General features: G+C 56.2%; 1 protein-coding gene across 1 annotated transcript; it reads left to right on the forward strand.

The window, feature by feature from the left end:
* Positions 1-11,228: 11,228 nt before the first annotated feature.
* LOC120502482 (microseminoprotein, prostate associated) lies at positions 11,229-12,645 on the forward strand. The gene is made up of 3 exons (XM_039709949.1): positions 11,229-11,340; positions 11,986-12,094; positions 12,456-12,645. The coding sequence occupies exons 1-3, from the start codon at positions 11,229-11,231 to the stop codon at positions 12,643-12,645; spliced, it is 411 nt and encodes a 136-aa protein (XP_039565883.1).
* Positions 12,646-13,144: the final 499 nt, after the last annotated feature.

The raw sequence follows: 13,144 nt of genomic DNA on the forward strand, positions 1-13,144 counted from the left end.
GGGGGGATGGCGGGGCGTCCGGCGACTCTGGCTTCCAGGCGGGCGAAGGGCTGCGCGGGGTTAGAGCCCCTAGCAGGCAGGGACTGAGGGAGGGGGTGCCCGTGTTTTAGGGGGTCCGGGAGGGGAGGGAGGGAGGGGCATCCGCCTTCGGGGTGTCCCCGGTGGGTGGAGGACCGAGGGAGGTGTGCTTTGGTTCTGGTGAGGTGCAGCGCGGGGGAATCGCAGAAGAGGGCATCGGTGTGGGGCAGGGGGCTGGGGGGCTCGGCCCCTGGGTGGAGGGGCTGGGGGCGGGCTCGGGGGTCCCATCGGGGATTAAGGGAGAGAAGTCCCCAGAGCCGGCGGCTCCCAGTAGGCAGGGATTGAAGAGGGAGTACGTGGGATCTAGGGTCCGTGAGGGGAATCAGGGAGGGAGCATTAGGGTTTGGAGTGTCCCCACTGGGCGGGGGGTTGAGAAAGAGGTACCTGAGTCCGGGGAGCTGCAGTGAGAGAGCATCCAGGTTCCAGGGTACTCCAGTGACTAGGGACTGGGGAGGGAATGTCTCATGCTGGGGGTCCCCAGGGATTGGGGAAGTTTAGGGGTGCGGGGATGTGTATGATGGGGCAGAGGGGTAGCCTGGGGAGGTGTGCGAGGATGTGAAGGGATCCACGGCCAGCTGGAAGGGAATACCCTGGGTGTGAGTGTCCTCACAAGGGATTTTTGGGAAGTCTTAAGTTGTCGGACAAAGGAGGAATCAGGCTCTGAGGGGGGGTTGCCTGGGGTCTGGCTGCCTCCCTTGTGGGGTCTTCCAGTGCTTTGGCCGTGGATATCTCCCCTGGGGGGAGGGTAGGATGTTGGAGATGTCCTCGGGGATTTGGGATGCACCTGGGGAGTTGGACCCTGAGAACTGGGATGCCCTGAGGAACCAGACGTCCCCGAGACCCTGTGTGTTTCCCCAACAGCGGAGGGTGCACGGGAGCCCGTGCCGCAGGGACCTGGCCGGCAGGAGCCCTGGCAGGGCAGGGGGCTGGATGCCACGGCCGTGTCACCACTGCCGCTCCAGCCCTCTGCGTGGGACACAGGCCTGCGGGCTGGGAGGCTGGCCGCACACGAGCAGAGCGCAGGGGAGCGCTCGGGGGGCGATGAGCCTTGCACAAGCCCCCGTGGCGCCGTGGGGCGTGGATAGCGCGGGCAGAGCGGGGCTGCCGGTCCTCCCGGGGGTTTGGGGAGGACCTGAGGGGATGTCGTGCGCTGCCATGGGGGGCCGCCCGGCCAGGGGCGACACAGAGGTGCCGTGTGTTTGTCTGCAGGGCGCTTCGGTGGGGCAAGGGGGGCTCGGCGGAGGCAGCATGCCTGCGGTGCATTCCTGGCATTCCCAGCCTGCTGCCTGCTCCCATCGGGCGGGGGTGGGGGGCGATGGAGACTGGAGGGGAGTATTCGGGGTGGTGCCAGCCCCTTCCCCCCGGCCCAGAGCTGTGTGCGGGAGCACGGGGGAGCGCTGGCTGCACGGTGCCCCAGGTCTTGCCGGTGTCACTGGCCCTTCAAGGCCCTGAGTGGTTCCGATGCGTGAGGGATGCCGCGCTGAGCGGCGGGCAGGGTGTCGCTGTCCCCTCCGGGATTTTGGGGCAGGCTACCAGAGCAGAGCAGCGCCGCGGGCACGGCATCACAGCGTGCCCCGGCATGGGTCCCTTCCACGTCTGGGGTTGCCGGGAATCACAGTCTCGCTGTCCCTGCCATTCACACTGCAGGTGTGGCCACCGGGAGAGACGCTCGTGGGGTCACGGAGCTCGGCTCCGCCAGCTCGGCACAGCCCGAGACGAAGAGATTGCATTGCCGGCTATAAATATCTCGGTCCAGCGCGGTGCGGAGCTGGCAGCGCTGCCTGAGGCGAAGGACAGAGAAATCCAACCGACAGCGATTGCATCCAGAAACGAGAAGCCGGAAAGATCTGGAGGAGCTTCCCCATGGAGTGTGGGGCTGGACATGGCGGGGTGGCGATGGTCCCGCCGGAGAGCAGTGTCACCACCCCTGCTCACGGGGCACAGACGGTGGCACAGCCTGTACCGGGCAGGAGCCCCCAGCGCAGCCCTGGGGCTCCTGTCCTGAGGTGGCACAGGCCGGGGGCAAAGGGGACACGGAGGGGCTGACAGCACAATGAGTGGGAAAAGCCTCCGCAGCGACCTCTCCGGGAGGTGGTGCCGCTCCCTCAGGAGCTGCGGCCGGCGGGATCGGGATGCCGCCGGCGGGGGAGCGACCCGGGAGAAACAAAAGAGATACGGGAGAAAAACAGAGGGTGTGGAGGGAAGGAGGGAGAAGCGGGTGGGAATTCACTTTTGCAGGGATGGGGTGCGTGAGATGCCCGTGACCGGGAATGTGGGTGAGGCGGCAACCCGTGTGGCGCGTGTGAGCCACCAGAGGGGGACAGGCCACCGCCGCGGGGACAGCGCGGGGACACGGAGGGGACACGGAGGGGACACGGAGGGGACAACGCGCCGACACAGCATCAACAGCGCACACGGACCAGACAGAGACTGTAAACACCCCATACACACACCATACAGACACCATACACACACCATACACTCACCATACACACACCTTACACACATCATACACACACCATACACACCCCATACACACACACCATACACACACACCATACACACACAGCATACACACCCCATACACACACCATACAGACACCTTACACACACCTTACACACACCTTACACACACCATACACACCCCATACACACACACCATACACACCCCATACACGCACCATACACACACCTTACACACACCCCATACACACACCCTACACACTCCATACACACACCTTACACACACCATACACACCCCATACACACACCTTACACACACCATACACACACCATACACACACCATACACACACCATACACACACCATACACACACCTTACACACACCTCATGCACACACCATACACACACCATACAGAAACACTACACATCTCATACACAGATCATACACTCTCTGTGCACTCACCATACACACAAAACTTATAAAACCTTATTTTTTTTCCTAACTCCCTTGCACATTCCCTGTGCCATGGTCTCACACTGAGTTTTATTGGCATCCCACACTTTGGGATGTCACTCTTCCCTTGCTGCACCCATCCTGCTGTTCCTGGTGGTCTGCAGTGGTCCGTGGGAGCCCATGGTGACCCGTGGTGCTGATGCATCCCCCTTTTCCAGGCTGCACTGACATCTCAGAAATGCTCATTGAGCCTGACCCTTGATGAGCAGCTCTTCCTTGATGAGGCTCGTCTCTTCCTGAGCTCATCAGAAACTCTCCCTGCTCCCAGGAACGGCTGCTGCCTTACAGAGCTCCCGGGGTTTTGATGAACAGCTGGCAACTCTTTTTCCTCCCTGAACCGCAGAACATCCCTCTTCTCAGATATTGACAGGAAGTGCAGGCTGAAACACTGTTACAACAACTAAAGCCCACTCTTTTGTGGCTCTGCAGACATTGGTCCAAAATGAGACCCTTTGGGCCACCCTGGACCACAGCAGGTTTTGGCCAGCACCTCCCTCTGAGTGGGGCAAACTCAAGTCTGGGGTACTGGAGGATCCCAGAACGATGATGGATCCTGGGCTGATAGCCTCACTCCATGAGGCTCAGCCCTTCGCCTCTTGGGTGGTGCAAAGGCATCCAAAGTGAGCATTTCACTCACCTCTGAGGGGAATTTTTCACAGGTACCCTGCTAGCACTGTCTTTCTGTGTGCATGCCCCTGTGCATAGGCTGCAGCAAATCTGTGAGAGATGCTGCTGTCTTAGATGTTTAAGCACTCTCAGATCCAAGTAACTTAGTAACTTACAAGTAAGACCTTATAAATTACAAGCTAATTTAAAGGCTGTTGTTCTTTTGCTAAATTGTTAAGTTACATAGGTTACATGCTGTTAAGTGTTTTTCCTCTGTTAAATTGTTGAGTTACAAGTTAAGTAGTGTTAAGTGTGAGTGCTGCTAAGCTTTTAGGCCATATTCCTTTTTATCCTTGCCCTCACCGGCCTTTTGTCTCACACACACACACACAAACACGTGTGCACAAACACCACCCGAGATGGTTCTTGATTCATGTCTGTTTTGATTGCCTGGATTTTGTTTCTTGTTCCTTTTTTTCTCCTCAGTGTGCCTTAACTGTCTAGTAAGTGACTCTTGCCAATGAACTTCGCTGTGCTGTCACTTAATATTAAATTTTTGCTGATACCCCTGCCCGTGATGTTTTAAGCGATCTCAAACACTCATTCATGACACACATGCTGGTCCTAGGACTGCCCCAGATCATGATGGGCACAGCTGTGCTTGTCTGTCCTGGGGGGCTCACCCCCCTGAGATTCCAGTCTTCTTTTCCATGTTCCCCTGGCAAGCATAACCAAGCCCCTGGCCCCCAGAGATGACAATTGTTTTTCCACCTCCTGGCGCGCAGCAGAACAAGGCCATGGGCCCTGCCAAGCTCCTTCACTTCCATGCTGCAAGTGGAGCCAGAAAGCTGCCAGCCTCAGGAGGTGGCTGTAAAGAGGCACCGCAAGCGAGTGCCTGCAGCACGGCCGTCACTGCCAGGGCCAGGAGGAGTAGTGCAGACACTGCTGTGCCAGGGCACAAACAGCGCTGGGTCACAGGGAGGCCTGGCATGGATGGGCAGCAGCCCCTTCCTGCTGGAGGCTGTGTGGAAAGAGGGCAGGGATGGGGAAGGCACCGCCAAGGACTCGTGCCAGAACCCAGGACATCCCCCTGATGGTCCTGAATGATCCGAGCCCCAGCCAGGGGGCTTTAAAGCCCTGGCAGGGAGGTCAGAGACCCTGACATGCAACCAAAGACCCCTGTGGCTTTGAATTTGACCCATGGAACAAGTTACCACCTTTGTATGAAGAATTAAAAGTCACAAGAATTTACATAATGTAGTGGTAGTAATCACAGGGTGAAAAGAAAACTTTTACAGGGGGTTTTGAACCTTGTACAGGGGGTTTGGGATTCTGTACATGGGGGTCAGAAGTTCTAAGATGGAGACATTCTAAGATGTCCTTCTTCTTTCTTCCCCCTGGCATCCATGTTCAGGATGATGTTGGCACTCACAGATTGGTTTAGAGTACAAAGCCACTGTCTAACATAGGTGACAGGTATTGGAACATTATTATAAACATAGTATACGTAGTTTTTGGTGTAAAAGATGGCACCAACCCGAGAGGTGGAGAGAGTGCCTTAAGCTGACCTGCTGAACAGACCTCGGCAGGCGAGACAGAAATGTTTTAGATAAAATATAATAAACAACCTTGAGAACGTGAGCCGAAGACTTCTCGTCTCCTTCTTTGACGGCTGGGTTGGGAAAAAGAGACTTTTAACATACCTTGGGATCATCCCAACCAGAGAAAACCTGAGAGACTCGCATTTCTACTCAAGTGTGGGTCAGGCTCCTGCTGGGGTCTCTCCTGCCAGTGCTCACGCTGCCACCCCACCCCAGATGGGACAGCGACACCTTCAGAAGGTCAGAGAGGCTTTGACCAGGTGGGCACAGAGCACCCAGGACTGGTGCAGATGTGTAGGTGACCTTTCCACACAGGGGCTTCCTGTGCTCCTGCTGTCCAGGGAGTCTGAAGGTCTCCTTGTTCAGATCTGGAGTTTGTGTGCCAGTAACGGAAAAAGTAAAGCAAAGGCAAATATTTTAAAGGGAAAATTGTGGATAAATGTGGCAGCTGTGTCACCTCCCTGGTTCAGAACAAGGGTTGCCACTGTGTGCCCATGGGGACAGCCACTAGAACCCACACCTCTCTGTGCCCCAGACCCATGGTGGGACCCTAGGAGTGTCCTTTCAGGGCACCAGGACAGGAAGTGTCACACATGGACCCCTTGAGGTGGGTGCTGCCTGTGTCATGCCAGAGACAGCTCCTACAGTGCTTTCCCCTCCAACTCTCTGGGATCCCCAGGCTGGGTGTGTGGGGTCCTGGTCCCATACCTAAGTAGTCTCTTCCACCATGAAGCCACCAGCCATGCATGGCTTTTCCTGTAGAGTGTCCCTAGAGCAGAGTATCACCCCAGCATGGCCCTGTGGGTGCCAGTAAAACAGACAATGCTCCCTGCAGGGGGATCCCTCTTTTGGATACCACAGTGAGGCCAGAGATCTGCAGGACTCACCCAGGACATAGAAAGCCTCAGGGGTCTCCTGGGGCTCTCCCCATCCCTGCATCCCACTGAAGCAATGTGCTCAGGACCAGTCTGGGATTCCCCTGTGGATCCTCACCTTGTTCCAGGCCATTTATATGCTGAGGTCAGTGCTGGTGGCATGACACTGTCACAGCAAAGTCTCCTCCAAAACGAGGGGCCTGGACCACTGACCTCCCCGGCAAGTCCTCAGGCCAACAAGTGCCTGGCATTTTTTGGCTGGTGCAGTTTCTGCGTGGCCTAGGAATGATCTCCTAGGGTTATTTCTGACTCACAGGGCAGGAAACATTTCGGGGTTTAAGCCAAGCTGAATAATATGCTCATTTCCTTGTGCCGACTACAAAGCACCTGCTCCGGGGGATTTATGGAGTGCCGGCCTCTCGCAGTCACTGTGCCTGCCCGGATGTTTTTATTTTCCTGGTATGGCCAGCAAGTGCCAAGGTCTGTTTTCCTAAACACCCCGTGACCTCCTGGCACGTTTCTTTGAGGGGAGCCCAGGCAGAGCCACGGGCTGCAGCACACCCATGCTGGGAGAGCCGGGGTGGGTGCCAGCACCCTGCCAGGGCTGAGGGCAGCAGGAGTGCCAACACCACTGATGCCAAAACCTGGCCGGGTGCAGAGCAGCCACAGCTATGATAAATGACCTGGGAAAGTCCCAAAGGAATGGAACATGGGCATGGGGAAGGGAGGATGAGAGCATGTGAGAAGAGGGCAAGAGGGCATGAGAGGCCAAGTGGGACAGAGGGACAGAGACAGGGAGCCCATGCCATGACTGGGGACCTGCAGACAGCACCCCGCAGCAGGTCCTGTCCCATGGCAGGGAACCCACACACCCCCTCCAAAGAGGGTCACAGAGCCCCTGGGAAATGCTGTGCCTAGCCTCTGGGGTCAGAAACCTCATCCTGCAAGGAGGGTCAGGGTGCTGAGGCCAGGGACACCCGTGGAAGACACAAGGCACACCAGCATGCCTTGCAGCCCATGCTTCTCCACCACACTGAGCTTCATCCAGGAGGCAGACAGTCTGCAGAGTAAGGCGACATCACTTTTTTCTCACATCCCCTCTATTTGTCCCCTTTTTGGAGCAACAGTCTCATTGCAGGTGGGGCTGTACTCCAGCCTCTGTGAGCCATCCCATCTGGCTTGCCAGCTGTGGGATGAAGGATGCCATGAGCCAGCTGCCATTCCCTGGCTAGCCCTTTGTCTTCCCTTCCCAGCTCCTGACTGCCTATCTCTTCCTCACCCCTCTGCTCACCTCTCCCCAGGGTCTGGCCATACCAGTGGGCAGTGAGCATTGATGAATGGTCATTCCTCAGAGCCAGCACTTACCTGCACCTGCCCTGGTGCTCTGGTGCTTGAAACATCCTCAAGGTGCTGGGCAAGGAAAGGAGCCCACATCCCAGAGCTGCTTCAGGGTCCACAGCAACACCAATGTAGTTTGGTCCAGTGATAAACTGGAGTTTTGGATTTTTTTTTTTTTTTTTTTTTGTTCAGAGGGAAAATAAAATATCTTTGGGGACCAGGAGCCAAGCTCCCCAGTGCCTAAAACAGCAATCACAGCACTTCCTCGGATTTATGGTGTTTGCTTTCACAATGCCAGCCGGGATCCTGTTTGCTTCCTGCTCTGCAGCTGCAGCTCCAGCTGAAGGCTCAGGAGATTCAGGTTTTATAACCCTCCTGGATGCTGCTGATGGCAACTTGTCCAGCATCAATTATTACCCCCTGATCCTCCTGCGGCGCTGGGGTGGGCTGATGTCACCTCATCCCAGCACCTCTGGCTTGGGTGCTCTTCCTTCCCCATCCATGGGGTCCCATCCCTGGCACTGGGCATTCTGCTGCTCTGCAGAGGGATTGCTGGGAGAGAAGAACAGCCAAGCTGTGTCCCTGGTGGGGTGCAGCACCCAGCTTTTCTCAGGCACAGCTACAGTCTGAACCCAGGCCAGGCAGGAGAGCTGGGTCCTGCTGGGAGGATGCTGAGGTGTGGATGTGACCTTCTGCAGGATCCTGGGATACTCAAAGGTGGTGACTGCTCCTCACTGGCACACATGTGGACAGGCAGTGATCCCTTCTGTGGGGCTCTGCCTGGTAAATCAAAGTGACTGAACTTCTAGGAAGGCACTTCTTCCAGCCCCTTCGTCCTTTCTGTGGTTCTTTCCCAGATCTCAGTTGTTCCCCAAGATGCAAGACCAACAGCAGCTGATTCCTTTCAGTCTCTGCAGCAAAACCTCCTCCAGGCTGGCACAGCAGGACAGAGTGTCAGCTCCTCCTGCCACGGTACTCTCAAGAGCCCAGGCAGAAGCTCTGAAGCACCAAGTCCAATTGCAATTATTGCTTTCCAAATTAGGAGCCCCCTCTGTACAACCTGGATCAAAACGCTCTGGTTCACCCAGGGGATTGTGTGCACTGGGGACAGGTGGGTGCCCAGGAATGCAGAAGTGGGGAAAGGAAAGTGGTCAGGAGGGGGAATAGCAGGATCAGCAGGCTATGGGGGACCACCAGCCCCTTTCTTTATGCACACCCACAGTGTGGATGGTGCCCCATGGCCTGGTCCCTTTGCAGTGTGCCAAGAGATGTCCTGACACTCCTCTTTTTCTCTGCATTTTCCCCAGCAAAGCACTTTGGTGAAAAAACCCAATGGCCATGAATGGACTCGTAGCTTTAACCCTCTATTTAATGAACCATAATGGCTACAGAAATCCTGAGAACATCTCTCTGTGTCCCTGATGGAGCAGGGGCAATGCCCTTCCCCGCAGCCAAGAGACACTGTCGCCTTAGGTTTTGAGGACTCTTCTGGAAGCCTGTACAAATCCTGTGGGCCTCTGAGTGAAACCCACCACTTTTTTTTTTAACATTTGCTGTTCTTGTTGATGAAACAATGATGGATTATTTCTGTGCAGTTACTAGCATGCCAGACTTCTTTTTCCAAACACACAATAGGAATATTAATTCACTGCTCTGACGACGAACACTTTTATCCTCCTTATATAGTAACAACTCTGCACCAAAGGGCAAGTTCCATTTGTCACTGATACACTCCACCATCTCGTGGCTCAACGGTCAGCAGGGTGTGCCCAGCATTTCCCTGATTTGTTATCAGCCTTTCCTAACAGATCCCACACTCGCTGCCATCCAGCCACCCCGCCGAGGGACACGGCATCACCCGTGGCACTAGAGCAGGGCTGGGGTAATTCTCTAAGGGGAAGAAGGCACGAAAAGCCAGGGCTTCTCCCTCAGCAGTGAGAGCACAAGCTGCAGGAGATGGATGCAATGAGATGGCAAAGGGGCCCAGAGCACCAAAGGGAAGGGACTATGCCTTCAAATCCGAAGGTGGTGAATCCAAAGCGGATAAAGCGGATAAAAGGAAGCATTTTTCTTTCTCACTCTGTGCTTAATTAGACTGCCACAGGAAAATGCTCGGGCCAAAATTTAGCAGGATTCAATGAGGGATTGGGCACTTATAGGGATAAGAAAAATATCCAGCTATAATAGTGAATGCCAATACAAATTCTGGAAGGGATATTGAGCCTCACGCGTCAAGGTGTAAATGTATCCCAAACTCTCAGGAACAGGGAGCTTAAAGCAGGGGCAGATGACCCACATATGCCACTGCTGCTGATGCTGCCTCACTGCCGGCACGGCCCTGTGCTGGCTGAGCCCTGGCTGGACCATCCCCAGAGCCCTGTTTCCTGCTGCTGGCAGCACCTCTGACAAGGGCTGCGAATTTCTTTTGGCTAGTCAGCCCTTTGCTTGTAGCTCTCCGGAGCCATGTGGCTCCCAGGGCTCTGACCTTCTCCCTCTTGCACTTCAGCTCACTTTGCCAGCTGATAACAGCATTACCACTTCTACACAGAGGCAGCTCCTCCGGGTGAGGTCCACAGGTCTGTGAGGTCCACAGGCACAACCCTGGGTGATGTGGCACCTTCCCACTGGTCCTTGCTTCCAGTCAAGTCCCTCGTTTACCTCTCAGGTTACCTGTTGCATAAAAGCACTTTTGCCTCCTAATTTAACCCTCCTGTTTCCTACTTCTGTTGGGGCCAGTCTTCAGCCCCTGGAAAAGGGTGCTCAGCCTCAGTACCTTGTGGGTGCTCCAGGTGCACAGGCACAGTCCTCTTTCATGGGCACTGCTCAGACGAGCCCTGGTTCATTCTCCTATTCTGCATCAGTTGTAGTTGCTGCACTGTCTGCTCTGGTCACAGCACCAAATATGTCAGAGCTCAGTAAGTGCTTGGACAACATCTCAGGCACATGCTGGGATTCTTGGGGTGTCCTGCACAGGGCCAGGAGTTGGACATGGTGATCCTGATGGGCTTCTTCCAACTCAGCATATTCTATGATTGTGTGATTTTGTGATTCTATGACTTTGTGATCCTGTGATTTTAAACCTGCTGTCCCCATCCCCAGCCCATGCATGGCCATGAACCTGGCACAGCTGCAGCCCAGGCTGGGGTGGAAGTGCCATGATGTGGTACTCAGGAGTGGGTGCAAGCACCTCCGTCCCCAAATGAGGATGGTGCCATTTGCATCCCACACTGCTAGCAGAATGCTCGTGCTGCTCGGGTCACTGCGAGATGGGATGTTCCCAAAACCCTGGCTTGCTGTGAAGGAGCAGTGACGGCTCAGCATGACCAGAGGGGAGCCTGGAGCTCTCCTGGTCAGGAGCCAGGGTCTCCCGTGCTTGCTGCTTACGTGCTCACCACACTGCAGAGGGCAACGCTGCTGGGGACCTTTGGATCTCCCCTTGCTGTGGAGCTTTGCACCCACAGGGGCTTCCAACTGGAGAAATTTCTGGAGGGCATGAATCAGCTTTTCACAGCTTGTTAAAAATCTTGATCCTACCTCTTGTTTTCATGCCTTTCAAATCAGGAAATGAGTTTTACAACTTTTCCAGTGGGGCACAGCTGGTGGCCAGGGTCGTAAAGCTGAACTTTATAAATATCTCTCTCATTGGGATCAGGGGAAGAGCATTAAAAAGGCAGAGAGAGAGAAAGAGAAAGAGAAGGCAAAGGAGCAAAGGCAATAGAGAAGCAAAGCGAACAAGTCCAGCTCAACCATCTATGGCCATGCAAGCACAGAAGATGAGGTGTGCTTGGGGCAGGCTTTGCCTGCTGCTTTCCCTGCTCCTCCAGCTGCCGGGCTCCCAGGCCAAATGCTACTTCCAGGCTAAAGGTAAGTGGGGAATTGAGATGGGGAGAGGCTGATGGGAAGAGGAGGCCTCAGCTTTCCCAGCATGGCAGGGCTCTTCCTTATGCCTGAGAAGTATGGAAGGGACGGTGCTGAGCTCAGGAATGGGATCGTGGGCCAGTGGTGAGTGGAAGGAGCAGTCTATAAACCACAGAACAGCTCCCCAGAGCTCTGGCTGAGAAACAGCTTTCTGGGCCATGAAGGCTCCTGGCAGGCGTGTGGCTGGGGCCGAGTGTGTAGGACTAGCAGCAAAGGGAGGAGGGTGGCTCATCATCCCTCTGCTGTCTCCTCCCAGGGCTGCAGAAATGCCCAGACCCTAAGGGGTGCTGGATTTGTCCTCTCCAGGGAAGCAAGAGCCACTTGCTTCTTGCTCTAGACCCATGGGGTAGTAGTGAGAGCCACAGGGCAGGGCCAGGAGAGGATGGATGGGTACAGCACCCATGAGAGATGACAGGGCATTCCACACCTGCAGGATGGTGGATAGACCACCATACATCTTCCATAGCACAAGCTGAGTGAGAGGTCATCATGATACTTCTGCCCCTGCTCAGGGCACAGGGGTGTCAAGGAGGCTTCCACTCGCCCTCAGCACAGGCCCATGTGTTCTCATCACCACTGTTTCTTTTGCAGCTCCCTGTGAGTACGAAGGGAAACAGTTCTCCCTTGGGGAATCGTGGCTGAGCACCAACTGCCTGCTCTGCACCTGCCTGCACCCCGTTGGCGTGGGCTGCTGTGAGACGTGAGTGAGGGGCCGGGCTGGGGTGGGCTGTCACCTCCCACCAGCACCCTGTGTCTGCAGCAGCGGGTGTCTGCTGGCTGCAAAGGCAGCTGATATCAGAGCTTGGGAGGGCTGTGGGGCACCAGGTCCTGGCGAACAAGAGGCACGGGTGGGCAGGACCCCAGAAGGGCACTGAGGGTGGTGGGGTGAGTTGGGGCAGTTGGAAAGGGTGTTTGAGCATAGCAAGATGCCCAGATGTGCCAGGAGCCGTGTCCCAGCTGCCTGAGCTGGTCTGGAAGACAGCCTGTGCAGGGGGCTGGCAGCAGTCAGCAGCCCCCGGCACTAACCAGGGCTACTGACGGCAGCGTGTCCTCTCCCGCAGCACCCAGCACCCCATCGACTTCCCCGACTGGTGCGAGGCTCACTACGACTCACAGACCTGCCAGATCTCGGTAGTGCAGAAGGCCAACCCCAGCCTGCCGTGCGTGAAGAGCGTGGAGCACGAGTGGGGCTCGGCCAGCACCCCCGAGCCGCTGGTGAACAAGCTGCTGGGCGCGGGGCTGAGCAGATAGAGAGCCTCGGCAGCGCCCGCGCCTCGGCGCCGCGCTCCCCCCTCCAGAGCACACCGCCCGCATGCTCCAGACCTGCCCCACACACCCTGTAGAGGCATCACCGCCGGCACCTCCGAAGGAAACCACTATCCACACACCACGGTACCCAGCTCTTCTTCTGCCTTCAGCTTCCTGAACCAGGGCGTCCTCCCTGTGAGGTGTTCTGCACACCGTGGAAATGCAGATTCTACAGGATCTCCTCCTCCAGGTGGGCAGAAAACCTCCCGTGACTAAAAAAGGCTACAGGACTAAATCAGCCTGCTCCATGGTAGTCCTGCATTCCGATATCCAGCCCCCAGCAAAGCAGCTCCCTACTCTCTCCCAGACCTGTACTCCCCTGCACAGCAGCCGTGGGCAGCTCACTGGGGTCACCACGGCTCCCCGTGCAGGATCCCCACACCCTGTCCAGCCCCTCTCTGCTCCTGGAGTGCAAGGGGCACAACCCACCTCTGGAACCACT

The sequence above is a fragment of the Passer montanus genome, unplaced genomic scaffold, assembly GCF_014805655.1.
Source record: "Passer montanus isolate IOZ18808 unplaced genomic scaffold, ASM1480565v1 scaffold22, whole genome shotgun sequence".
Taxonomy (NCBI): domain Eukaryota; kingdom Metazoa; phylum Chordata; class Aves; order Passeriformes; family Passeridae; genus Passer; species Passer montanus.